This window comes from Salvelinus namaycush, chromosome 32 (assembly GCF_016432855.1).
Source record: "Salvelinus namaycush isolate Seneca chromosome 32, SaNama_1.0, whole genome shotgun sequence".
NCBI classification, from domain to species: domain Eukaryota; kingdom Metazoa; phylum Chordata; class Actinopteri; order Salmoniformes; family Salmonidae; genus Salvelinus; species Salvelinus namaycush.
In genome coordinates, this window is record NC_052338.1 from 16321471 (window position 1) to 16349247 (window position 27777).

Genomic DNA, 27777 nt, shown 5'->3' on the forward strand with positions numbered 1-27777 from the left:
GGATAAGGGGCAGCACCAGGATAAGGGGCAGCACCAGGATAAGGGGCAGCTCCGGACTGAGGGACGGCAGCTCCGGACTGAGGGACGGATCCTGGCTGGATGGCTCTGGCGGATCCTGGCTGGATGACGGCTCTGGCGGATCCTGGCTGGATGACGGCTCTGGCGGATCCTGGCTGGACGGCTCATGGCTGGCTGACGGATCTGGCTGCTCATGGCTGGCTGACGGATCTGGCTGCTCATGGCTGGCTGACGGATCTGGCTGCTCATGGCTGGCTGACGGATCTGGCTGCTCATGGCTGGATGACGGATCTGGCTGGTCATGGCTCGCTGACGGCTCTGGCTGGTCATGGCTCGCTGACGGCTCTGGCTGGTCATGGCTCGCTGACGGCTCTGGCTGGTCATGGCTCGCTGACGGCTCTGGCTGGTCATGGCTCGCTGACGGCTCTGGCTGGTCATGGCTCGCTGACGGCTCTGGCTGGTCATGGCTCGCTGACGGCTCTGGCTGGTCATGGCTCGCTGACGGCTCTGGCTGGTCATGGCTGGCGGAAGGCTCTGGCTGGTCATGGCTGGCGGAAGGCTCTGGCTGATCCTGTCTGGCGGAAGGCTCTGGCTGATCCTGTCTGGCGGAAGGCTCTGGCTGATCCTGTCTGGCGGAAGGCTCTGGCTGATCCTGTCTGGCGGAAGGCTTTGGCTGATCCTGTCTGGCGGAAGGCTCTAGCGGCTCCTGTCTGGCGGAAGGCTCTAGCGGCTCCTGTCTGGCGGAAGGCTCTAGCGGCTCCTGTCTGGCGGAAGGCTCTAGCGGCTCCTGTCTGGCGGGCGGCTTTGCAGGCTCATAGCAGACGGGCGGCTTTGAGGGCTCAGTACAGACGGGCAGTTCATGCGGCGCTTGGCAGACGGACAGTTCAGACGGCGTTGGGCAGACGGGCAGTTCAGGCGCCGTTGGGCAGACGGGCAGTTCAGGCGCCGCTGGGCAGACGGCAGCCTCTGGCCGGCTGAGACGCACTGTAGGCCTGGTACGTGGTACCGGAACTGGAGTTACCGGGCTAAAGACACGCACCTTCAGGCTAGTGCGGGGAGCAGGAACAGGGCACACTGAGTTCTCGAAGCGCACTATAGGACTGGTGCGTGGTACCGGGACTGGTGGTACCGGGCTGAGGGCACGCACCTCAGGGCGAGTGCGGGGAGAAGGATCAGTGCGTACAGGGCTCTGGAGACGCACATGAGGCTTGATGCGTGGTGCCGGAACTGGTGGTACCGGGCTGGGGACACGCACCTGAAGGCTAGTGCGGGGAGAAGGAACAGGGCATACTGGACCCTGGAGACGCACATTAGGCCTAGTGCGTGGTGCCGGCACTGGTGGTACCGGGCTGGAGACACGCATCTCAGGACTAGTGCGGGGAGCAGCAACAGGGCACACTGGACTCTCAAGGCGTACTATAGGCCTGGTGCGTGGTACCGGCACTGGTGGTACCGGGCTGAGGGCACGCACATCAGGGCGAGTACGGGGAGAAGGAACAGTGCGTACAGGGCTCTGGAGACGCACAGGAGGCTTGATGCGTGGTGCCGGAACTGGAGGCACTGGACTGGAGACACGCACCACAGGGAGAGTACGTGGAGGAGGAACAGGGCTCTGGAGACGCACAGGAGGCTTAGTGCGTGGTGTCAGCACTGGTGGTACTGGGCTGGGGACACGCACCACAGGGCTAGTGCGAGGAGCAGTAACAGGACGCACAGGGCTCTGGAGACGCACAGGAGGCTTTGTGCGTGCTGTAGGCACTGTCTTAACCAGACGGCTAGCACGCACCTCAGGACGAGTATGGAGAGCTGTTCCCGATGACATTAAGTCACCAACACGTTCATTCGGACGGATGCCGTGCCTCATGCACCAAACCAATACATCCCTCATAACTCTCTCCTCCAATTTCTCCATTAACTCCTTTACTGTCTCTGCGTCACTCTCCTCCAAATCCGCCCTCACCGGCTCCTTACGGTAAACAGGAGGAGTTGGCTCACGTCTCCCGACTGACCCAACTAAACTACCCGAGAGCCCCCCCCCCCCCAAGAAATTTTTGGGTTTGACTTACGGGCTTCCAGCCTTGTTTCCGTGCTGCCTCCTCATATCGCCGCCTCTCTGCTTTCGCTGCCTCCAGCTCAGCTTTGGGGCGGCGATATTCTCCTGGTTGAGCCCAGGGTCCTTTTCCGTCCAATATTTCCTCCCATGTCCACGAGTCCTGGTTTCTTTGTTGCGCTCTCCCACGCCGCTTGGTCTTTGGTTGGTGGGTAATTCTGTCACGATCGTCTTCTTGATAGACAGTAGACCAAGGCGCAGCGTGTGCAAAATACATCTCTTTATTTTGGAAGAGAGAAAACCACGAAAACGAACACTATACACAAACTAACAAAACAACAAACGACCGTGAAGCTAAATAACGTAAGTGCACAGACAAGCAACAAACGTTCAACATAGACAATTACCCACAAATACCTAAAGCCTATGGCTGCCCTAAATATGGCTCCCAATCAGAGACAACCATAAACAGCTGTCTCTGATTGAGAACAAAATCAGGCAACCATAGACTTTCCTAAACACCTACACTGAACACTACCCCATACATACAAAAAAAAACTTAAACAAACACACACCCTAAACTAGACAAAACACACAAAGACAACCCACCCCAACTCACGCCCTGACCAACTAAATAAATAAAAGAAAAAGGTACAATAGGTCAGGAACGTGACACCCATGCTTGTTCAATGAACCATAAACAATTATTGAACATGCACCTGTGGAACGGTCGTTAAGACACTAACAGCTTACAGACGGTACGCAATTAAGGTCACAGTTATGAAAACTTAGGACACTTAAAAAGGCCTTTCTACTGACTCTGAAAAACACCTGAAGAAAGATGCCCAGGGTCCCTGCTCATCTGCGTGAACATGCCTTAGGAATGCTGCAAGGAGGCATGAGGACTACAGATGTGGCCAGGGCAATAAATTGCAATGTCCGTACTGTGAGACGCCTATGACAGCGCTACAAGAAGACAGGATGGACAGTTGATCGTCCTCGCAGTGGCAGACCACGTGTAACAACACCTGCACAGGATCGGTACTTCCGAACATCACACCTGTGGGACAGATACAGGATGACAACAACAACTGCCCGAGTTACACCAGGAACACACAATCCCTCCATCAGTGCTCAGACTGTCCGCAATAGGCTGAGAGAGGCTGGACTGAGGGCTTGTAGGCCTGTTGTAAGGCAGTCGCGGTTTTGTCTCACCAGGGGTGCTGGTCGGATTCGCGTTTATCGTCGAAGGGATGAGCGTTAAACTGAGGCCTGTACCCTGGAGCGGGATCGATTTGGAGGTGGAGGGTCCATCATGGTCTGGGGCGATGTGTCACAGCATCATTGGACTGAGCTTGTTGTCATTGCAGGCAATCTCAACGCTGTGTGTTACAGGGAAGACATCCTCCTCCCTCATGTGGTACCCTTCCTGCAGGCTCATCATGACATGACCCTCCTTCATGACAAAGCCACCAGCCATACTGCTCGTTCTGTGAATGATTTCCTGCAAGACAGGAATGTCAGTGTTCTGCCATGGCCAGCGAAGAGCCCGGATCTCAATCCCATTGAGCACGTCTGGGAACTGTTGGATCGGAGCTTGCAGGTGGGAACTTGCAGGTGCCTTGGTGGAAGAGTGGGGTAACATCTCACAGCAAGAACTGGCAAATCTGGTGCAGTCCATGAGGAGGAGATGCACTGCAGTACTTAATGCAGCTGGTGGCCAAACCAAATACTGACTGTTACTTTTGATTTTGACCCACCCTTTGTTCAGGGACACATTATTCCATTTCTGTTAGTCACATGTCTGTGGAACGTGTTCAGTTTATGTCTCAGTTGTTGAATCTTGTTATGTTCATACAAATATTTACACATGTTAAGTTTGCTGAAAATAAACGCAGTTTACAGTGAGAGGATGTTTCTTTTTTGCTGAATTCATGTGTGTGTGTGTGCATTTTAACATGTGTGTTTGTGCGTGTGTGCGTGTGATTGACTAAGGGTGCCAGTGAGTGAGTGCTTGTGTGCATGTCTCACATTAGGAGAAGCTGTTGGAAGTGGTTGGGTGGGGAAGGAGGTAGAACATACTGTATGGGGGAGGGCGTTAAGAGATCCCAGAATGGTAGCTAGGTGTCATGGTGGGTTGGAGGTGTCATAGGGGAGGTGTTGTGTGGTGCAGTCGTACAGGACTCCTTTCAATCAAAACCTGACTATACGGACTGGCCGTACTATACCTCTGACGATGAGCTCGGCAAAGTTAGACACAGCAGCTCCGCGGGTGGACTCTGTGATGCAGCGATACAGGTCCTGCTCCCCTCTCTCAGCCGCCACCTGGAAGGTGGCCATCAGACGCTTGTGGCTCAGACGCTGGATAGAGGACGCAGCCACAACCACACCGTTACGACGCTGCAGAGAGAGAGGGAGCGAGAGAAAGTCACGCTAACTGAGCCATGCACAGGTGATCATGTTTACCTGTGTAGCCACCACCTTTGTCACTGCCACCAAAAACTCAGTCACAGAGAGAGAGCGAGAGTTAGGTTAGCCAAACTGACCCACATAGATTGTGATGTTTATACTGTGTGGCCATGAGATATAGCCCTAAATAATAGGATTGTGAGTGGGAAGGAAGGATACAGGGAAAAGATGAGAGAGAGATGAGGTATCGTGGGAGGTGGAGACATTGAATCAATTCTAAATATCACAGAGACCATCTTGGCATGGTGGGCTGCTGACAGAACAGCCACACGCATAGATATACACACACACACGCAGACAACTAGTGCTAATATGTGATCGCTCGATGCACACGAGCGCTCGGATCAACGAGGGGGACAGGAAATCACAACCCGTCGCCTGTCATACACACACACACACTCAAAGCGTGAAGTTTTTCCAGGTGCAGGCTATACGCTGCTCTGCTCTCAGAATAATGTAAGCAGGATGCTATATAAGCTAGCCCGTCACCCCGTTCTCTCCTGCTTTTCACCAGTAAGTGGCTTCGACAGCTGGAGTTGTGAATTGGTATTGGGGGGGGGTTGTATTATTGGGTTAATCATTTCCATAAGCCCATAGTATGCTGGACCACATTTTCATTACTGTAGGTTATTGTATGCACAGACACAGGTGTGTGTGTTTGTTCAGCTATAAACCACAGCCCCATCACATCTCAATGTACATTCATTCAGTCAAAACAAACAGACAATCCTAAAGCTTGTTACACAAATGAAACATACAGTATTAAACCTGTATGTCTTCCATCTCTCCCCCTCTCTTCCCCTTAGGCCCATATCATACAATAATTATGAGTTTCCGTGGTAACTAATTCATTCAGGATTCCAATTGAACACAAACAAACGTCAACGTTGTCTAAAGATCTGAACAGAATCAGAAATAGAACAAGTACAACTCTGACAGAAGGACAAAAGACTGCAAGACAAAAAAAGTATTAATTGAATAAGAATTCTTATGCAACAATTTGTTTATTTAAACAGACACATGAGAGCGGGGAAGTTAAGACAGAGAGAACTCAGTAGGTCCAGAGAGCCACCTCACAGCAGAGGAGATCAAAGAGAAAGTAGCAATTAGTGTTGAGGAGAGTAACAGAGAGAAACACACACACACACACACACACAATTCCAGAGTTGAGGAGAGAAACAGGCAGAAACACATGGTGCTAAGGATCAAACAGCACCCTACACAGCTAATATAGAAACAGAACACTATAATGGGCTGAGGAAATGTCTTGTTGTTCCTGCTGTTAACCAATCCATGCTAACCTTCATGAGTACAGTGGGTTAGAGTCAGAGCAAACATTGGAATCTTGTTTGAACTGGGTAAACTGGGAGACGCTGTATGGTTCAACATACAGTATGTGTATTGTGTACAACATGTGTTCAGTCCAATATGGGTGATATGAGTCATAATACTGTCATGCATCCTTGTGAAAGAGATGTATTTCAACTTGTCCATTATGGCGTTTTTTTGTAATATACAGTGCATTCAGAAAGTATTCAGACCCCTTCCCTTTTCCACATGTTGTTATGTTACAGCCTTATGTTACATTCCAAAATGGATTAAACATATTCATTCCCTCATCATTGTACACACAATACCCCAGAATGACGAAGGGAAAACAGGTTTTAAGACATTTTTGCAAATGTACTACAAATAAAAACAGAAATAGCTTATTAACCTAAGTATTCAAACACTTTGCTATGAGACTTGAAATTGAGCTCAGGTCCATCCTGTTTCCATTGATTATTTTTGAGATGTTTCTACAACTTGATTGGAGTCCACCTGTGGTAAATTCAATTGATTGGACATGATTTGGAAAGGCACACACCTGTCTATAAGGTCCCACAGTTGACAGTGCATGTCAGAGCAAAACCAAGCCATGAGGTCGAAAGAATTGTCCATAGAGCTCCGAGACAGGATTGTGTCGAGGCACAGATCTGGGGAAGGGTACCAAAAAATGTCTGCAGCATTGAAGGTACGCAAGAAGACAGTGGCCTCCGCAAGAACACACCTACAATACACAGTGGCCTCCGTCATTCTTAAATGGAAGAAGTTTGTAACCACCAAGACTCTTCCTAGAGCTGGCCGCTCGGACAAACTGAGCAATCGGGGGAGAAGGGCCTTGGTCAGGGAGGTGACCAAGAACCTGATGGTCACTCTGACAGAGCTCCAGAGTTCTTCTGTGGAGATGGGAGAACCTTCCAGAAGGACAACCATCTGTGCAGCACTCCACCAATCAGGCCTTTATGGTAGAGTGGCCAGACAGAAGTCACTCTTCAGTAAAAAGCACATGGCAGCCCGCTTGGAGTTTGCCAAAAGCCACCTAAAGAACTCTCAGACCATGAGAAACAAGATTCTCTGGTCTGATGAAACCAAGCTTGAACTCTTTGGCCTGAATGTCAAACAGCACATCTGGAGGAAACCTGGCACCATCCCTACGGTGAAGCATGGTGGTGGCAGCATCATGCTGTGGGGATGTTTTTCAGCGACAGGGACTGGGAGACTAGTCAGGATCAAGGGGAATATGAATGGAGCAAAGTACAGAGAGAGATCCTTGATGAAAACCTGCTCCAGAGCGCACAGAAGCTCAGACTGGGGCGAAGGTTCACCTTCCAACAGGACAACAACCCTAAGCACACAGCAAAGACAACGCAAGAGTGGCTTCGAAATAAGTCTCTGAATGTCCTTGAGTGGCCCAGCCAGAGCCCAGACTTGAACCCGATCGAACATCTCTGGAGAGACCTGAATAAAGCTGTGCAGCAACGTTCCCCATCCAACTTGACAGAGCTTGAGAGTATCTGCAGAGAAGAATGGGAGAAATTCACCAAATACAGATGTGCCAAGTTTGTAGTGTCTTACCCAAGAAGCCTCAAGGCTGTTATTATTGCCAAAGGTGCTTCAACAAAGTACTGAGTAAAGGGTCTGAATACTTATGTAAATGTGATATTTTATTTACTTTTTAAATACATATGCAAAAAGTTCTAAAAACCTATTTTTGGTTTGTCATTATGGGGTATTGTGTGTAGATTGATGGGGGGGACAATTTAATCAATTTTAGAATAAGGCTGTAACATAACAAAATGTGGGCAGGTTTTCATGCCCTAACCCATCTGGGCAAGAGGAATACCTATTTAAGAATGCAGTTCATCGACTACAGCTCAGCATTTACCACCATAGTGCCTTTCAAACTCGTCATTAAGCTCGAGACCCTGGGTCTCGACCCCGCCCTGTGCAAATGGGTAACAACATCTCCACCCTGCTGATCCTCAGCACTGGGGCCTCACAAGGGTGCGTTCTCATTCCTCTCCTGTACTCCTGTCGGGCTGTATCACCGCCTGGTATGGCAACTGCTCCGCCCACAACCGCAAGGCTCTCCAGAGGGTAGTGAGGTCTGCACAACGCATCACCGGGGGCAAACTACCTGCCCTCCAGGACACCTACACCACCCACTGTCACGAGAAGGCCAAAAAGATCACCAAGGACAACAACCACCCGAGCCCCTGCCTGTTCTATCTCAAGGCCATCAGACTGTTAAACAGCCATCACTAACATTGAGTGGCTGCTGCCAACATACTGACTCAAATCTCTAGCCACTTGAATAATAAAAAATTGGATGTAATAAATGTATCACTAGTCACTTTAAACAATGCCACTTTATAAAATGTTTACATACCCTACATTACTCATCTCATATGTATATACTGTACTCTATACCATCTACTGCATCCTGCCTATGCCGTTCGGCCATCGCTCATCCATATATTTTTATGTACATATTCTTATTCATACCTTTACACTTGTGTGTATTAGGTACTTGTTGTGAAATTGTTAGATTACTTGTTAGATATTACTGCATGGTCGAAACTAGAAGCACAAGCATTTCGCTACACTCGCATTAACATCTGCTAACCATGTGTATGTGACCAATAAAATTTGATTTGATTTGAAAAAGTCAAAGGATCTGAATACTTCCGAATGCACTGTATATACAATGAGTATAAAAAAACATTAAGGACACCTGCTCTTTCCATGACAGACTGACCAAGTGAATGCAGGTGAAAGCTATGATCCCCTATTGATGTCACTTGTTAAATCCACTTCAATCAGTGTTGATGAAGAGGAGGAGACAGGTTAAAGAAGGATTTTCAAGCCTTGAGACAATTGAGACATGGATTGTGTATGGGTGCTATTCAGAGGGTGAATGGGGAAGACAAAAAATGTAAGTGCCTTTGAACGGGGTATGGTAGTAGGTGCCAGGCGCACCAGTTTGTGTCAAGAACTGCAATTCGGCTGGGGTTTTCACACTCAACAGTTTCCCGTGTGTATCAAGAAAGATCCACCAACCAAAGGACATCCAGCCAACTTGACAACTGTGGGAAGCATTGGAGTCAACATGGGCCAGCATCACTGTGAAACGCTTTTGAAGTCAAAATAATTAACATAAACACGTTTACCATCTCCTGGTTTCCACACATAGCCTACAAGCCACTGACGTTTGGAACATCTACAATTTAAAATGTCTAATCAATCCATGTATTATAGCCTACACCATCATAATAAATCAATGATATATTTTAGACAGGTCTAAAGAAACATGATATGAAGAAAACGTAGTCTATTTCAGAAGAACAGAAGAGCATAATCTGAGTTGTCCTTATGTTAGGTCCTGACCTGCTATGCCATTTAGCTGTGGGCTACACAAGTTCATTTAGCAGACAAGATTTTCTTAGAATTCTGTGATATTATTTTATAAGAATACAATTGAACATAGCTGAATAAAATAGAAAGGATATTTTCTCCAAATGATTTGAGGGAGGGCGCACATGCTGCTATTCTGTGTTGAGAGGTTAACAAAGAAATAGATACTCCTATATGCTTAATTTATATTATTTGTTGGGCTATATGTTTTGATTGTAAATCAAATTTTATATACACATATTTAGCAGATGTTACTGCAGGTGTATGCTATTTCCTAGTTCCAACAGTGCAGTAAAATCGAACAACACAAAACGAATCACTCCTGATTCCTGCTTAGAAGCAACAATTAAGACAGGAAGCACCAGTGACTCGGTCTATAAAAAAGTGGTCAGATGAAGCAAATGCTAAACGCCAGGACTGTTTTACTAGCATAGAATGGAATATGTTCCGGGATTCTTCCGATGGCATTGAGGAGTACACCACATCAGTCACTGGCTTTATCAATAAGTGCATCAAGGAAGTCGTCCCCACAGTGACTGTACATACATACCCCGACCAGAAGCCATGGATTACAGGCAACATTCGCACTGAGCTAAAGGGTAAAGTTGCCGCTCCTCGAGGAGAGGGACTCTAACCCGGAAGCTTATAAGAAATCCTGCTATGCCCTGCGACGAACCATCAAACAGGCAAAGCATCAATACAGGACTAAGATCGAATCGTCCTACACCGGCTCCGATGCTAGTCGGATGTGGCAGGGCTTGCAAACAATTAATAACTACAAAGGGAAGCACAGCCGAGAGCTGCCCAGTGACACGAGCCTACCAGACGAGCTAAATAACGTCTATGCTCGCTTCGAGGCAAGTAACACTGAAACATGCATGAGAGCACCAGCTGTTCCCGGATGACTCTGTGATCAAGCTCTCTGCAGCCGATGTGAGTAAGACCATTAAACAGGTCAACATTCACTAGGCAGCAGGGCTAGACGAATTACAAGGACATGTACTCCGAGCATGCGCTGACCAACTGGCAAGTGTCTTCACTGACATTTTCAATCTCTCCCTGTCTGAGTCTGCAATACCAACATGTTTCAAGCAGACCACCATAGTCTCTGTGCCCAAGAACACAAAGGTAACCTGCCAAAATTAATACCGACCCGTAGCACTCATGTCTGTAGCCATGAAATGCTTTGAACGAGAGCTCACAGTCCTCGGGAGCGGCCCGTGTCGGCGGCACTGTGGTATCCTCAAAGCGGACGAAGAAGGTGTATTCGATCATATTCCCAGTCACCATCCTGTGGTTAAATACGGTGGGTCGCACTTTCAGTTTTGCACGAATGCTGCCATCTATCGATGGTTTTTGATTTGGGTAGGTTTTAATAGTCACAGTGGGAACAACATCGCCTATACACTTCCTGATGAACTCAGTCACCGTGTCAGTGTATACGTCAATTCTTATTCTCAGAGACAACCCAGAACATATCCCAGTCCGCATGATCAAAACAATCTTGAAGCATGGACTCCGATTGGTCAGACCAGGGTTGAATAGACCTTAGCACGGTTACTTTCTGTTTGAGTATCTGCCTATAATGGTGGAGCAGAATGGAATCGTGACCTGATTTGCCAAAGGGAGGGCAGGGGAGGGCCTTGTAGCCCATCCGGAAGGGAGAGTAACAATAGTCAAGAGATTTTGAAGTACGACTACTACAGGCAATGTGTTGATAGAACTTTGGCAGCGTTTTCCTCAGATTTGCTTTGTTAAAGTTCCCAGCTACAATAAATGCAGCCTCGGGATATGCTGCACATCACAAGCTCATGGGCTCTCATGAAGTGTTTGACTTGATTTTTTAACACATTTGAACTGATGTCAGAGTGATTGAAGGGACAATATAGTGCTGAGTACCAGGCAGTTAGCAAGTTTGGTAGACTACAAATGACCATCAGTAGCATCAAAGTGCAGTTTTGGAGAAGCCTAATTACCTTGACTAAGCGGTCACGTGGAATTTGACTGCGGTCATGACTCGTGATGTGGCAGTAATACAGTCACTGCAACAGCCCTAGGTGTTCATAATGTTTGGTATTTTCCGTGTATACAGTTGAAGTCGGACGTTTACATACACTTAGGTTGGAGTCATTAAAACTCGTTTTTCAATCACTCCACAAATTTCTTGTTAACAAACTACAGTTTTGGCAAGTCGGTCAGGACATCTACTTTGTGCATGACACACGTAATTTTCCCAACAATTGTTTACAGCCAGATTATTTCACTTATAATTCACTGTATCACGATTCCAGTGGGTCAGAAGTACACCAAGTTGACTGTGCCTTTAAACAGCTTGGAAAATTCCATAAAATGATGTCATGGCTTTAGAAGCTTCTGTTAGGCTAATTGACATAATTTGAGTCAATTGGAGGTGTACCTGTGGATGTATTTCAAGGCCTACCTTCAAACTCAGTGCCTCTTTGCTTGACATCAAGGGAATTCATTAATTAGTACCTGCAAAACACCAGTCTCAACGTCAACAGTGAAGATGCGACTCCAGGATGCTGGCCTTCTAGGCAGAGTCCATTGTATGTGTTATTTTGCACATCTTAATCTTTTATTTTTGGCCAGTCTGAGATATGGCTTTTTCTTTGCAACTCTGCCTAGAAGGCCAGCATCCCGGAGCCACCTCTTCACTGTTGACGTTGAGACTGGTGTTTTGCGGGTACTATTTAATGAAGCTGCCAGTTGTGGACTTGTGAGGCGTCTGTTTCTCAAACTAGACACTCTAATGTACTTGTCCTCTTGCCCAGTTGGGCACCGGAGCCTCCCACTCCTCTTTCTATTCTGGTTAGAGCCAGTTTGTGCTGTTCTGTGAAGGGAGTAGTACACAGCGTTGTATGAGATCTTCAGTTTCTTGGCAATTTCTCACATAGAATAGCCTTCATTTCTCAGAACAAGAATAGACTGACAAGTTTCAGAAGAAAGTTCTTTGTTTCTGGCCATTTTGAGCCTGTAATTGAACCAACAAATGCTGATGCTCCAGATACTCAACTAGTCTAAAGAAGGCCAGTTTTATTGATTCTTTAATCTGCACAATAGTTTTCAGCTGTGCTAACATAATTACAAAATGAATTTTCTAATGATCAATTGGCCTTTTAAAATGATAAACTTGGATTAGCTAACACAACGTGTGTCACGTTCCTGACCTGTTTTCTGTTGTTTTTGTATGTGTTTAGTTGGTCAGGGCGTGAGTTGGGGTGGGCATTCTATGTTATGTGTTTCTATGTTGGGTTAAATGTGTTGCCTGATATGGTTCTCAATTAGAGGCAGGTGTTTGACGTTTCCTCTGATTGAGAACCATATTAAGGTAGGCTGTTCTCACTGTTTGTTTGTGGGTGATTGTCGCTGTGTCTGTGTTTTGTTGCACCACACGGTACTGTCTCGTTCGTTCATTCGTTTTTCCTGTTCGTGCGTTCTTCGTGTTTATGTAAGTTCTTATGTTCAGGTCAGTCTACTTCGTGTTTCGTCTTTATTTAAATAAATCATTATGTCTACATTCAACGCTGCATTTTGGTCCGACCCTTACTCCTCCTCCTCATCCGAGGAGGAGGCATTAGACGATCGTTACAACGTGCCATTGGAACACAGAAGTGATGGTTGCTGATAATGGTCCTCTGTACACCTACGTAGATATTTCATAAAAAATATGCCGTTTCCAGCTACAATAGTCATTTACAACATTAACAATGTCTACACGGTATTTCTGATCAATTTGATGTTATTTTAAATGGAAAAAAAATGTGCTTTTCTTTCAAAAACAAAGACATTTCTAAGTGACCCCAAACTTTTGAACGGTAGTATATATAGATAGTATAATTTAAAATGTCCATACAAGTGTGGTTAATTTGTCTACATTTTACTGTTTAAAATGATATTGTTCAAAACAAGCTGCAGTTAACTACTGCTCTGCCATCAGCAGCTCCAGGCATTTGGCTGGCCGCCCAGGCTTGGATTCCATTGCCAGCTATTTGGGGCGACTACAGCACTGATATTGCAGGATTTCATCACATGATTTTCACAGCACAAAGTAAATGGACTGTCCTGGGGCGTTGAAATGAATGCACAGGTCTTCTGGGTCTGCTCGATCAGGTACTGAACAGATGGCGCTAAAGAGTAAATTACAATAATCATGACAGTCATTGGTTGCCTGAGACCTGAACCAGACAGTCACACCCATCAACAATCAAAGGACAGAGGGATACACCAGTTAAAACATTTGTTGCAGATCTGGTATTTCCAACAACAAAAAAACATGGCTCTGTGCCCAATTTTGAACACTGCAATTAGATGCTAGCTATTGGACACAAGCTACCGGCAAACTAGCATACCTGTAGCTAGCTTGCTAGCTTGCCTGCCAATCAAGTCTTACTAAGGTTACTGGCGAGCTCATCATGCTTGTGACATTATGCTAGCTAGCTATCCCCAGTTAGATCATTTGTTTCACTTGTCGCTTGTGTGATTATTGCATTTTCCCTGTGCTTGTGTCACCGATGCACTCGGGAGCTGGCTGCGTGCTCTTCGTTCTCAAAATATTACTTTTGGTCATAAAAAACAGTGGCAGCATGTGCGACAGTGGTGATTCTATTTTAATATGCAAAAGTGAAATTGGTCTATCTATGCTGTCATTCAAATGCACAGATCACTTTATATATTGTCTCAAGGAAACAACCGTTCTGTGTGTGGGCCTGGTTGAGTGTGAGACTGTGTTTGTGTCTCTCTGTATCTGTGTCAGAAAACTACAACGAGGATAAAAAAAAAAAGTTAGGTTTTGGATACAAAATACTTCAATACAGAAGAAAGGAAGAGGAGGAGAGGAGATGGAAAGAAAAAGGAGGAAATCACAGGGGACGGAACACTATGAACACAGAGATCTAATTAGCAAAGCGTCTTCTTGCGTCCTTCTTTCCTCGTCTAACATTTCAATAGCACTTAGTACAAGTACAAGCTTCAAGGATACAGAGAGAAAGTGGAGGTTTTCAGACAACTAATATTTGCTTCAATTCATGCAGCAGAAATTGAAACCTTTCTGAGTTTTGAGTGATTACTTTATGGAGGAATATGACTAACTATCAGCTAGCAAATCAAAAAGCCACACAAACAGCTGATGCCATTAATTAGTTATAGCTATTCTATATGCAGGGACTCGGCCCTCTGTGTTTGATGACGTCATTATGCTGGGTCTATCTTTAATCCACTGAAGTACTCGTATATATCAGACCTCGTAGAAAGAACAGAGCTCTTATTAAGCAGGGATCCTTAATGGTGAAACAGCCACGTCCGTTTGTGATATTACAACAACAAAGAAGTAATTGCAAAAAACAAACACTGTTTTTTTTCCTCTGACATCATTATACGCGCAGTAGAACAGCAGCATGTGTACTGCCAAAAAACTATTCCCACGATGCACAAAGCTCCCCAGCTCTGCTTCGTCAACAAAGCCAGAAGAATAGCATAAGACCAGGGCAATCAGTCTGTACTCTCTCCTCCAGCAGGAACGCCTCTGTTTATGTGGTCTTTCCGGTGGCCATGCCCGCAAGCATGTACGCACATACGCAGACACATACATTACCTCCAGTAGGAAGGGTTCTGTCTCTGTAGTTTTGCCCGTGGCGACACACTGGAAGGTGGCATTCTGCCCTGCATTGACCTCCACATCCCCCAGCCGAGAGAAGTGGGGAACCTTGTCTGTATAGAGAAATAAAGAGAGTGAGAGAGATCCTCTGTGATACTGATGCACTGACAGATCATTACTATCATATTAATACACACTCATGCACACATTAGGAACACAGTCAACACACACAGAGGACGAGGTCATCAGTGCAGCACAGCTCTCCAAGCCTTGCCTGTGGGCTGTGACTTCACGAAGACACTGGCTGCTCGACCAAACTTAGTATGTGAGAAGACTTTCCCTCTCTGTGCACAGACATCAGTGCCTGCAGTACAACTGTAGGCATTGCTCTTATGGAAGTACACGTACAGTACACTTATAAGAACAGCTATAAAAATAAAAAATTGACAGATGAACATCACTTTAGCGTTATTCTGTGTTCTGTCCCCTCCTAACAGTTCAGTTTCACACTTTGGCAACATTTCTCCCCTAGTAAAGACTGAAGGAAAATGTACACTGAAAAACATCATACAAAAGAAATTCCAAGAAAAACTCAATGTAGAGACTGTGGTGGTACTCCTGTTGTCTCCATAGCCTAGCTCTTCTACCGCCTCACTGTACCAAAGAGCTAGCTTGTGTTGCATAGAAATAGAATAAGCTAGTTAGAACACACTAGTCAAGTAAAGAACTTGTAGATAATTGTGTTTTACAGTATCTGAAATCACAGGGATTTAACTTGATGGATTTACGGTGGCAAGAAAAAGTATGTGAACCCTTTGAAAATACCTGAATTTCTGCCTAAATTGGTCATACAATTTGATCTGACCTTCATCTAGGTCACAACAATAGACAAAGACAGTCTGCTTAAACTAATAACACACAAACAAGTCTACGTTTTCATGTCTTTATTGAACACGCCGTGTAAAAATTCACAGTGCAGGTGGGAAAAGTATGTGAACCCTTGGATTTAATAACTGGTTGACCCTCCTTTGGCAGCAATAACCTTAACCAAACATTTTCTGTAGTTGCGAACCAGACCTGCACAACGGTTAGGAGGAATTTTGGACCATCCCTCTTTACAAAACTGTTTCAGTTCAGCAATATTCTTGGGATGTCTGGTGTGAACTGCTCTCGAGGTCATGCCACAGCATCTCGATCGGGTTGAGCTCAGGACTCTGACTGGGCCACTCCAGAAGGCGTATTTCCTTCTGTTGAAGCCGTATTTCCTTCTGTTGAAGCCATTCTTGATTTACTTCTGTGTTTTGGGTCGTTGTCCTGTTGCATCACCCAACTTATTTTGAGCTTCAATTGGCGGACAGATAGCCTAACATTCTCTTACAAAATGTATTGATAAACTTGGGAATTCATTTTTCCGTCGATGATAGCAAGCTGTCCAGGCCCTGAGGCAGCAAAGCAGCCCCAAACCATGATGCTCTCTCCACCATACTTTACAGTTGGGATGAGGTTTTGATGTTGGTATGCTGTGCCTTTTCTTCTCCACACATAGTGTTGCGTGTTCCTACCAAACAACTCAACTGTAGATTCATCTGTCCACAGAATATTTTGCCAGTAGCGCTGTTGAACATCCAGGTGCACATTTGCAAACTTCAGAAGTGCAGCAAGGGTTTTTTTGGACAGCATTGGCTTCTTCCGTGGTGTCCTCCCATGAACACCATTCCTGTTTAGTGTTTTGCGTATCGAAGACTAGTCAACAGAGATGTTAGCATGTTCCAGAGATTTCTGTAAGTCCTTAGCTGACACTAGGATTCTTCTTAATCTCACTGAGCATTCTGCACTATGCTCTTGCAGTCATCTTTGCAGGACGGCCACTCCCTGGGAGAGTAGCAACAGTGCTGAACTTTCTCCATTTACAGACAATTTGTCTTATCATGGACTGATGAACATCAAGGCTTTTAAAGACACTTTTGTAACCCTTTCCAGCTTTAGGCAAGTCAACAATTCCTAATCCTAGGTGTTCTGAGATATCTTTTGTTCGAGGCATGGTTCACATCAGGCAATGCTTCTTGTGAATAGCAAACTCAAATTTTGTTAGTGTTTTTTATAGGGCAAGGCAGCTCTAGCCAACATCTCCAACCTCATCTCATTGATTGGACTCCAGGTTAGCTGACTCTTGACTCCAATTAGCTTTTGGAAAAGTCATTAGTCTAGGGGTTCACATACTTTTCCCAACCTATACTGTGAATGTTTAAATGATGTGTTCAATATAGACAAGAAAAATACAATAATGTGTGTGTTATTAGATTAAGCACACTATGTTTGTCTATTGTTGTGACTTAGATGAAGATCAGATCAAATTTGATGACCAATTTATGCAGAAATCCAGGTAAATGTAAAGGGTTCATATACTTTTTCTTGCCATGCACTTGTCAAACTGGAGTTCTTCTAAGATCCTGAAAGATCCTCTAAGAACCTTAGGGTTCTTGGCAATGAAAAACAGCCCCAAAATGTTCTTCAAAAAACTTGAGCAGGTGGGGTTCATCGATGGAACCCCCATTGTTGCTGGAGTTCTTCGTGGGAACTTCGCAATTGCAACTGAAAACGCTTGTGCCAAGTTTAACCTGATGAGGATAGAGGGCGCTATTTACACTTTGGGGGAAAAACGTGCCCAATTTAAACGGCCTCGTACTCTATTCTTGCTCGGACAATATGCATATTATTATTACTATTGGATAGAAAACACTCTCTAGTTTCTAAAACCGTTTGAATTTTGTCTGTGAGTAAAACAGAACTCATTTGGCAGCACACTTTCTGACCAGGAAGTGGAAAGTCTGAAAATTATGCTCTGTTCAAGGGCCTGCCTATAAATGGGCATGACACGTATGAGTATACATGCACGTCATACACCTTCCCCTAGATGTCAAGAGGATGTGAGAGAAAAAATGAAGTGTTTATCTTGGTCTGAGGTGGAATATATCCTCTTGGCACGACGAGTCATCCATTTCCTGTTTTCTGGAGAGCGCGCAGATGGACCTGGAATTGCCTTTTGAAAAGCCGTCGTTATAGGCGACTACTATCTCCGGCTTTGATTTTATTTGATACATGTCACAATATCATCGTAAAGTATGTTTTTTCAATATAGTTTTATTAGATTTTTGAAATTTATTCGGGACGTTAGGCGTGTTGCGTTGTGTGCCTTTTTTCAGAAAGGAGAGCTTCGCGCCACTTTGCCAGTGTGCTTGCTAATTCAAGAGGGAAAAACGATGTTCTAAATCCAAACAACGACTGTTCTGGACAAAGGACCCCTTGTCCAACATTCTGATGGAAGATCACCAAAAGTAAGAAACATTTTATGATGCTATTTCATATATCTGTCGAACTGTATACTAGTAGTTTTGCGCCCCGGTTTTGGCCACTCTCTCGCTATAACATAAGCCTTATGTCGTAATGAAGATATTTTTAGAATTCTAACACTGCGATTGCATTAAGAACTAATGGATCTATCATTTCCTATACAACATGTATTTTTTTGTAATGTTTATGAATTGCTATTTGGTCAGAATAGGTGAGAGTCTAATAGAAATATCCGCACATTCTGGGAAAAGGAAGCTACGTTAGCATAATGGATAACCACTGATTTCAGCTCTAAATATGTACATTTTCGAACAAAACATAAGTGTATGTATAACCTGATGTTATAGGACTGTCATCTGAGGAAGGTTTATGAAGGTTAGTGAAAATTGATATCTTTTGCTGGTTTATTCGCTAACGCTAACGTGCCTATTGCTATCGCTAACGTGCCTTGATGAATGCGGTTGTGTGTAGGCTATTGTAGTAAGCTAATATAATGCTATATTGTGTTTTCGCTGTAAAACACTTAAAAAATCTGAAATATTGGCTGGATTCACAAGATGCTTGTCTTTCATTTCTGTACACGATGCATTTTTCAGAAATGTTTTATGATGAGTATTTAGGTATTCCACGTTGGTCTCTATAATTACTCTGGCTGCTTCGGTGCTATTTTTGACGGTAGCTGTGATGGTAGCTGCAATGTAAAACTGATTTATACCTCAAATATGCACATTTTTCGAACAAAACATAGATTTATTGTGTAACATGTTATAAGACTGTCATCTGATGAAGTTGTTTCTTGGTTAGTTTGGTTGGTTCTTGGTTAGTTAGGTTGGCTTTGTGCATGCTACCTGTGCTGTGAAAAATGTCTGTCCTTCTTTGTATTTGGTGGTGAGCTAACATAAATATACGTGCCGTTTTCGCTGTAAAACATTTAAAAAATCGGACATGTTGACTGGATTCACAAGATGTGTATCTTTCATTTGCTGTATTGGACTTGTTAATGTGGGAAAGTTAAATATTTCTAAAAAATATTTTTTGAATTTCGCGCTCTGCCTTTTCAGTGGAATGTGGGAGGAGTTCCGCTAGCGGAACGCCTGGGCGAGACAGGTTAAATGCGACAACAGTTAAAAATGTAAGTTGGGTTGATGTTCGGCTCTGAATATGTATCAAAATAATTTATAAAATAATATAAAATACTAATGAATAATGAAGACAATAATGGTCTTCTGTGAATAGCTTCCATAACGTTACTATAGCTTTAGTTCAGAAGAATTAATGCAAATATTAGAAAGCTGGGTTTGACCGTTGGCGTTGTATGAGCTACAGTACAGTAACGTCAGCTAGCTAGCTAACGTTCTATCTACGCAGAACTAGGTTTGTATTATTTTCTGAACTATATTCTGCCCCATATATTGTATATAGTTTCCATAAAGCCAACATGACTTTAACGTTAGTTTCCAATCTAGAGCAGTTCTCACTTGTGTGAGAATGAACTAGCTAACGTTAGCTTCGTTGACGTTAGCTAGCTAACTAACTAACCAACTAACCAATTAACTAACTAAGGACAGGGACCTGTCCAGAAGAGATGTTACAACAATCTGAATCGTCAATGGGGTGCTTCCTCTTTATATAGCCTGCTACAGCATGCAATACTATTATGAATACTATCATGAATACTATTATGAATACTATTATGAATACTATTATGAATACTATTATGAATACTATTATGAATACTATCATGCCCTTCAGAATCCAAGCACAGTATTGCCACGCAGCAAAATGTTGCGTATAATCTTTCAAGTCAGCCTGATAAAATATTGAACAATGTGGGTACAAAGATAGCTTGAAATGTGATATTAGGCCTGTATGGCAGTACTTTTAATGTATGGCAGTACTGTATTGGCTCGTGCTTTCTCCAATATGTTCTTCTATTTTGCATTCATTTGTATGTCGATGTCATTTATCTTTCAATATTTATTTAATATATATATATTTTTTAAATGCTTGTAAGACTATTCTTTGACACATTTTCTCTTCCTTTGAAATTCTTATAGGACAGAACATGGACACAATGCAATTGGGATCAAGAAGAAGGTATGGATATGTTGTAGGACAGCTGCATTTGAAGTGTACATTTAACCTACATAGCAGTCAATACAACTGAAATGTATTAGCATACAAAAGTGTGAAAATAATATGTGCATGAAATGAATGAAGTCTATGGAATGGATATAGACAAAAAGATAATTCATGGACTAACAGCGGTAAAGAGACGAGGCAGGGGTGAGGACATCATCCTGCTATTTCCACAGTCCCTGAAGGACAATACAGAAGAGGTATTTGCTCTTATTCCTTCCCTTTCTCTAATGTATAAAGCTACAGTTGAACATTTGTTATGTTCTTTGTTAATTGTACATGTATTAATCTTTTCTTACTTTTCCCCACTCCTTTATTGCACATCAGCGGAAATCCATTTCAACATGAAATCACGCTGGCCTTTGATGGGGAGAACATCCACGGCCTAGAGGACGTCCTCATGGGACTTGGGGCTCTGCTAGGGCTGTATTTTTTATTTTCAGTTACATTTCCCAAAAATGTCAGAAAAACACTTATGTTCTTAAGTTGCTGTGTTCTGGGGATAAGAGAAGTTGGGGTGGTCATAAAGATAGCAAACTTCCTAACCTAACTAAGTGGTTGTTGGGCACACACACACTAAAGCAAAACAATCTGTATTTAGCATCAAGTCTACAATATTGTTAGTTTACCTATGATTCATTTTTAATGTATGTTGTTTTTATTGTACATCATTATTTTATTTTAAAAAATGTAATGTAATGAAAAGCACTATACAAAGTAAATGTATAATTTGTTATGGTCTGACATGTCTGCAGAAATCTTGCAATTTTGTAATGTGTTTTGTTTGGTAAATTGTTTTGTAAATATTAATTTACATTTGTGGTGCCACTAAATAAACAATGAATTATTTAAATCAATATTGTTAATATTGTTATTATTATAAAAATATTTGTTTATAATGGAGGGAGGGAGGTAAAAAAAATTACCCCCAAAAGGTTCTTTGAGGAACCATTCGGGTTCCCCCACAGTTTAAATTTGAAGAACCCCTAAAGGATACTCTAGGAGCCTTTACTTTTTAGAGTGCACTGTAACTAACCTGTACGAGGCCATATCAAACTTCTTTGAAAGGCTACAATGATCTCAGTGGGTTCTGCCTCAGCTATACAATGGGGAAAAACTCCATAGTGGTCCTATCTGTCATCCTTCTATAAAAGCTGGCTATTACATACCTGCAGTCTGCTCTGCTTTAGCCTTAACCCTTCCCTTATGTTGTGGGACAAGTTATTCATCACAAAAATAATATTGAACATGTTTTTTTCACCATGACCCTTCATCTAGTCCTCAAGGTAGGGGTAATAACCTTGAAAATGTAATTTAAAAAATACTCTGTACTTGACCATGTACTTGACCTGCAATTTGACCTTGACCTTTGTTCTAAAGACAATGGTCTTCTGTGCAGTAAAGGTATAACTATGACTATCACAAGGGATGTAAGTATGTTTTCCCTGTGATGTTCAGAGGCCGAGAGACAGTGATCTGGAGGTTGGCTATAAATGAGCTAAAAATGTAATGTCATAAAATGTGATAATTTGATTGATTTATTACTCCTGCATCAAACATTTGACTTTACATTTTTATCAGTTGGGTCTATCAACTCAGCAAAAACAGCATATAAAATAGGACATCCTCAGCTACTGGAAATACATTGTGGGAGGTTAAAATAATTATATTTATGATTTTGCTGTACTTACTGTAATGGGTCAAATTTACACAGAACATCATCCGTGTATAGCATTTTGGAATGTAAGGGAAGGGTTCAGGTACTTGGGTTATTGCCTACTTGAGATGTTAGATTCAACTTAGTGAAAAGCGTTTTAAATCTTTTTATACTATTCTGTCTGGCTAATGCATTACAGTTACGAAATCATTGAAGTACACCCATAATATCTTTCAAAATGTTTCCAGTGATTTACCTTGAGCTGATGCTAGGTCTATACTACGGCAACAATGGTATTCTCTGGTGAGCTTGTAAGTACAGTAGGAACTCAAGAGGAAAAGGCTGTCAGGCTGAAACACTAGTAGCACAGAAACAAAAAGTGGTACTCTTTCAGTGGGGAATGACTTTAAAATAACAGACTGTATTATGACGGTCATTTCCTGAACAAAAAAGAGAGAGCGAGAGAGAAGATGGGAAAGAGGAGGAGAGGAAGAGAGAGACACTCCTCTGTACACATGACACTCCTATCATGAGTCTCCATGGAAACGGAGACTCTTTTTTTCTCTTTGGCTCCAATAAGCGCAGGGAGGGACGAGCTGCAGCTGAATTGATTTCTGCACGTAGTTGGTAGTCTTTCAGCAAACACACACACAATCCCAGCCTTGGCAATAATGTTTAATGGAGAATCCATATAGTTTCATGGGCATATGTTAAACCTTTAAAACACACCAAGGAGTAAGAACGGTAAGTAAGGTTTCACACCACATAATGGCCCCTATCTGTTTAGTAGGTTATTATGCAGGTAAGTCACATTCTTATATCCAAAGGAAAACTTCAATTTGACAGCGATTTCATTTGACCGTAACACGTGTTTGGAATAATGAGGGTGACTCTGGAGAAAATAACAGAAATGTCAAGCGTGTTGTAATGTGAATATAAGAGAGACTCGATTTGTATCTCCTGCGGGCCAAACAAGTTATTTCCGCTGCCTTAGGGGGCATCGTGCCAGCTTGGAGTGCGTGTGTGTTTAAGAGGTTCCGTGGAGGGCCAGGCAGCCGCAGCATCTGCTAATGAGATTGTTGATTATTTAATAGGGACGGCGGGGGCCAGGGAGGTGCCATCTGCATCAGGGCCAAGAGACATACCCATCATACACACACATTATTCACACACAGAGGGCCCTGGCAACCACTCCAAATCAGCAAGGGGTCAAAAATCATATGGAAATGCGAACTTTCAGGTGACAGAGGCTAAGTGTTAAAAGTTTAAGATGAGCTGAGCTTATCTCTGGTTGTTTTGAAGAGGGTCAGAGAGAGAGAGAGCGAGAGAAAGAGAACTGGCTGTTTTTTGTTGTTGTTTGTTTTAAGTAGTTTTTTTAGTTTTTTTACAGGCAGTAAAAGCTGTCTGAATTTCATGAGCTCATAAACGCCCTCCATTATCATACATTAACATTTCCTCCTGGCCTGCAGTTTCTGCTTTTCACTGAGGATTATCCCTTTACAGAGAGCCAAGAGAGGGGCCATCTTGGCTCGAGACCAACCGCTAGCGTTCATTACAGATCTGGCTGGCTTAATGTTCCTTAAAGTCTACAGGGGTCAGTGGTTGTCAGTGGAAACTGACATGGCCTCAGCACCACTCCTATACACTCTGTCACACATTGTCAGCACAGCTGAGGGCTCTCTGTCTGTATACCAAATTGCATCCTACAGTGGTTCTTCCTTTAAAAGTTGCGTCGTACTGCAGCACAGCTTGCGGGCTGCCGCAGAATTCTATGGCACATTATTTAAGTGTCAGCCATTGTTGCCATTAATGCTAGTTAGCACTAGTTTGACCACCAGAGGGCATATTTGAAAAGCATTTGACTGTTTTTAATATTGGCTGTACTAGATAATTGAAAACCTTTTTTTGTAAAAACATAGTATATGGGATTGATTTTAAGAAATGTAGCTTAATTAATTTGATTAATATTATGGGGATTCTATTCCAAGAAAAACCTCAGGGGTTCCGTTAGGAAAATATGGCTCTGTACAATGTGACCGGTCAAGTGACTGCAAGTGAGAGCAAAATAATCCTAACATTTCCACACCCTAATTGTAGTCTAACCAATACCCAAACAGTGAAAATAAAAATCTCATTGATTTATCAAGACCAGTCCCCATGCTTGTCTCAGAGCAGCGTGAAACGGTGTTGAAATAGTTGACCACATGCGGGTAGGCTATTGCTTCAAATCCTATTTTAACAATTGGAGGACTTTGGGTGTTCCAGTAAGCAACAATTTGTTGCCTTCATTAGCCTACTTTATTCCAATATTTCTGTCATTCAGTGATATTTCTTCACATAGTAATTCATTATGGATCCATCAAGATAATGGTTAGAAAACAATGCATTTGGTGGACTCGGTAGTTCAAGAAGAGTTATATTTACCAAATAGACTAAAGTAAAAAATAATAATAAAAAGTCACACAATAAGAATAACGAGGCTATTTGCAGGGGGTACCGGTATTGAGTCAGTGCGCAGGGGTACAGGTTAGTTGAGGTAATTTTACATGTAGGTAGGGGTGAAGTGACCACGCATAGATAATAAACAACGAGTAGTAGCAGTGTACAAAAAGGAGGGGGGAGGGGGTCAACGTAAATGGTCCGGTGGCAATTTTAAAAATTGTTCAGCAGTCTTATGGCTTGGAGGTAGAAGCTGTTGAGGAGACTTTTGGTCCTAGTCTTGGCGCTCTTGTCCCGCTTGCCGTGTGGTAGCAGAGAAAACAGTCTATAACTTCGGTGACTGGAGTCTCTGACAATTTTATGGGCTTTCCTCTGACACGCCTATTATATAGATCCTGGACGACAGGGAAGTTTGGCCCCACCCTCTGTAGCGCCTTACGATCAGATGCCGAGCAGTTGGCATTCCCCGGCAGTGATGCAACCGGTCAGGATGCTCTCAATGGTGAAGCTGTAAAACCTTTTGAGGATCTGGGGACCCATGCCAAATGTTTTCAGTCTCCTGACGGGGAAAAGGTTTTGTCATGCCTTCTTTACTACTGTCTTGGTATGTTTGGTATGTTGGTGATGTGGACACCAAGGAACTTGAAACTCTCGACCCGCTCCACTACAGCCCCCTCGATGTTAATGGGGGCCTGTTAGGCCCGCCTTTTCCTGTAGTCCACGATCAGCTCCTTTGTCTTGCTCACATTAAGGGAGAGGTTGTTGTCCTGGCACCATACAGCCAGTTCTCTGACCTAATCCCTATAGGCCATCTCATCGTTGTCGGTGATCAGGCCTAGCAATGACACAATGCCACCATCTACCACTAATGGTCGCGGCAAAAGTTTGTAACTTTTAAAGCATGAACCACTTTATATAGTGTATTACTTTTGACCAGGGAACATAGGGCTCTGATCAAAAGTAATGCAATTTGTAGGGAATAGGGTGCCATTTGGGATACAGTCCTTGACCTGAGCCTGCTCTCCTGTAGAGGTAATAGTTATGGGGACAGCAGGTGAGTGTCTGAGGAGAATAATGGCCAGGTAGCCTGTAGAAGCATATGTATGTTTGCAGGGAGGGGCTGCACTGAAGGAGGGAGGTTTTACTGGGGAAATATCCCAAAGGAACACCATGGTGTGTCAGACTGCTGTGAGTGCTGCTGTGGGAGAGACAGAGGGTCCGCTATAAAGGCATTTAGTCAGGTTTATAGAAGGAAGGGGGTTGTGGGGGTGTTTGCACTGAGGGCTGACGGGGGTGGGGGGTTATACTAAGGGGGGGGGGTTAGCTATAATGGGGAAATCTCTCAGAGTGTCACCATGTGTCATTATGGTCCAGCTAGAGACCTCAGACTACTGCTGCTCTCGTCACGCCTTTGTGAAGAGGAAGAAAAACAACATGCGACGAGAGGCCCTTCACCTGCTGCCCGCTCTTGTCTTGGAACAGTGTGTGTGTGTGTGTGTGTGTGTGTGTGTGTGTGTGTGTGTGTGTGTGTGTGTGTGTGTGTGTGTGTGTGTGTGTGTGTGTGTGTGTGTGTGTGTGTGTGTGTGTGTGTGTGTGTGTGTGTTTCCGGGATCAGCATATTAGCTCTGGGAGAGTGGGCTCGTCTTGGTGACGGGGAGAGCGGAGCGACTAGCCGAGCCGTCAGGAAGATAAAGGTCACCAGCTCGCTGTCTGGTCGACCGGGACAAAAGGAGCGGCGCTGTGCAGCCATGAACCATGGGAAATCAGACAGGTGTCCACATGCCAAAAGCCTCTCAGAACCGTCTCTGGCTTTGAGAACAGTGCCTTCGCCACTGCCGATTACTGTACAGGTCTTTGTCTGTCCGTCTGTCCGTCCACCCACGCACCCATCACAGTCCTGAGACTTGGTCTGTCCAACTCCTAGCGCCCAGACACATATTGTCCCATTTCTTTGTAAAAGGTCACTGCCTCTGTTCTGAAGTACATTGGTACATTAGTACTTTGGTGCCTTGGTGCATTGATGCGGTGCGTAGTTGATAGATTGGTATAGTGGTGCGCTGGGTTTGGTATGTTGGTGTGTTGGGGCGGTGTTCTCTGGGCTGATGTACATTGGGACGTTGGTGCTGTAGTGTGGTGGGTAGCTACTTACAGCAGGGGTAGTTGAGCAGCAGGATGTCGTCAATGGCAATGTAGCCTCGCCGTTCTGCCGAGACAGATGCTTCAAACACCACCTGAGGACAGACAACAGAGAGATGAGAGGAGAACGGCACAGACAATGGAGAGATGAGGAGGAGGGAAGAAAGGATTCCACGTTACGCAACACAGAAAGAGAAAGGACTGGAGGCAGAGAGAGTGAAGTCCTAATCAAACAGCTTGTCTTTGAATCCACGGAGGCCTGTCTGGTGGCAAATCCCACTACTCAAACATCCATAGTTTAGCATAGCCTCGTTTCACACAGTCATCTCTCCCTCGCTCCCTCCCCTCTTTCAAACAGCCATCTTTCTCTCTCTCTTCATCAGAGAACACACACAGAACATGGGACCCACAGGAGTCATTGAGCGCTGCCCAAATCTCTACTCACTCATCTAAATGAATCCAGCGTCATGCAGAGAAACCAAAGTGAATCGCAGATCCCTCTCACAGGGAACCAAAGGGAATCTGGACCACTGAAAAATCATTACTGCCACAATAACCCATATCGTTTACTGAGGGACAGTTTACTATTTTACCGCAGAGGCACAATGAATACATAAACACTGCAGTCCATGCAGATGGGGTTTACTGCATTCATAGATTCCAGACTTCAAATAGCACTTCACTTTCAAGTCATTTAGCCGGGCTTGATTGAGCTTTCCTGTCACATTGGACCCAATGGAAAAGTCACTGACAGCCACACAGTGTAAAGCTCTGCAAATGATCCTAAAAGCTCACCACAGACAATAATATGTTAGCTATGACTGAAACCAGCAGACTATGAAAGGTCAGATTCCAATATCACGCACTCCAACGAGTCTGGGGGCATCCCAAATGGCACCCTATTCCTTATATAGCAGCCCCAGTGTGTCTCTGTGTTGACCAACACATCAGGCTCTAAGTGCCTGTTCTGGACCGACAGCACCGCACAAGGCCTCCTCAGATGGACACAGGCCACGCTTCCCTGTCTGCTAATTTATTAGTATTCTTCATTCTTATGCGTGGGCGCTTAGAGAAGTCAGGACGATTACCTTCTCCATTCATCAGGCACTGACACACCCCGACGAGCACGCACTGGGGCTGACCCCATAGGCTGTTGGTCAACCGAGA

General features: G+C 44.1%; 1 protein-coding gene across 1 annotated transcript in view; it reads right to left on the reverse strand.

Moving 5' to 3' along the window:
- Positions 1-27777, reverse strand: part of LOC120026851 (receptor-type tyrosine-protein phosphatase U-like) — a 183942-nt gene that overhangs the window by 86058 nt on the left and 70107 nt on the right. Inside the window, exons 5-7 of the mRNA XM_038971561.1 lie at positions 26624-26705; positions 14886-15001; positions 4297-4468 (exon numbers count right to left, since the gene is read on the reverse strand). Coding sequence (XP_038827489.1) covers positions 4297-4468; positions 14886-15001; positions 26624-26705 — 370 coding nt within the window. The remainder of the gene's footprint in view (positions 1-4296; positions 4469-14885; positions 15002-26623; positions 26706-27777) is intronic.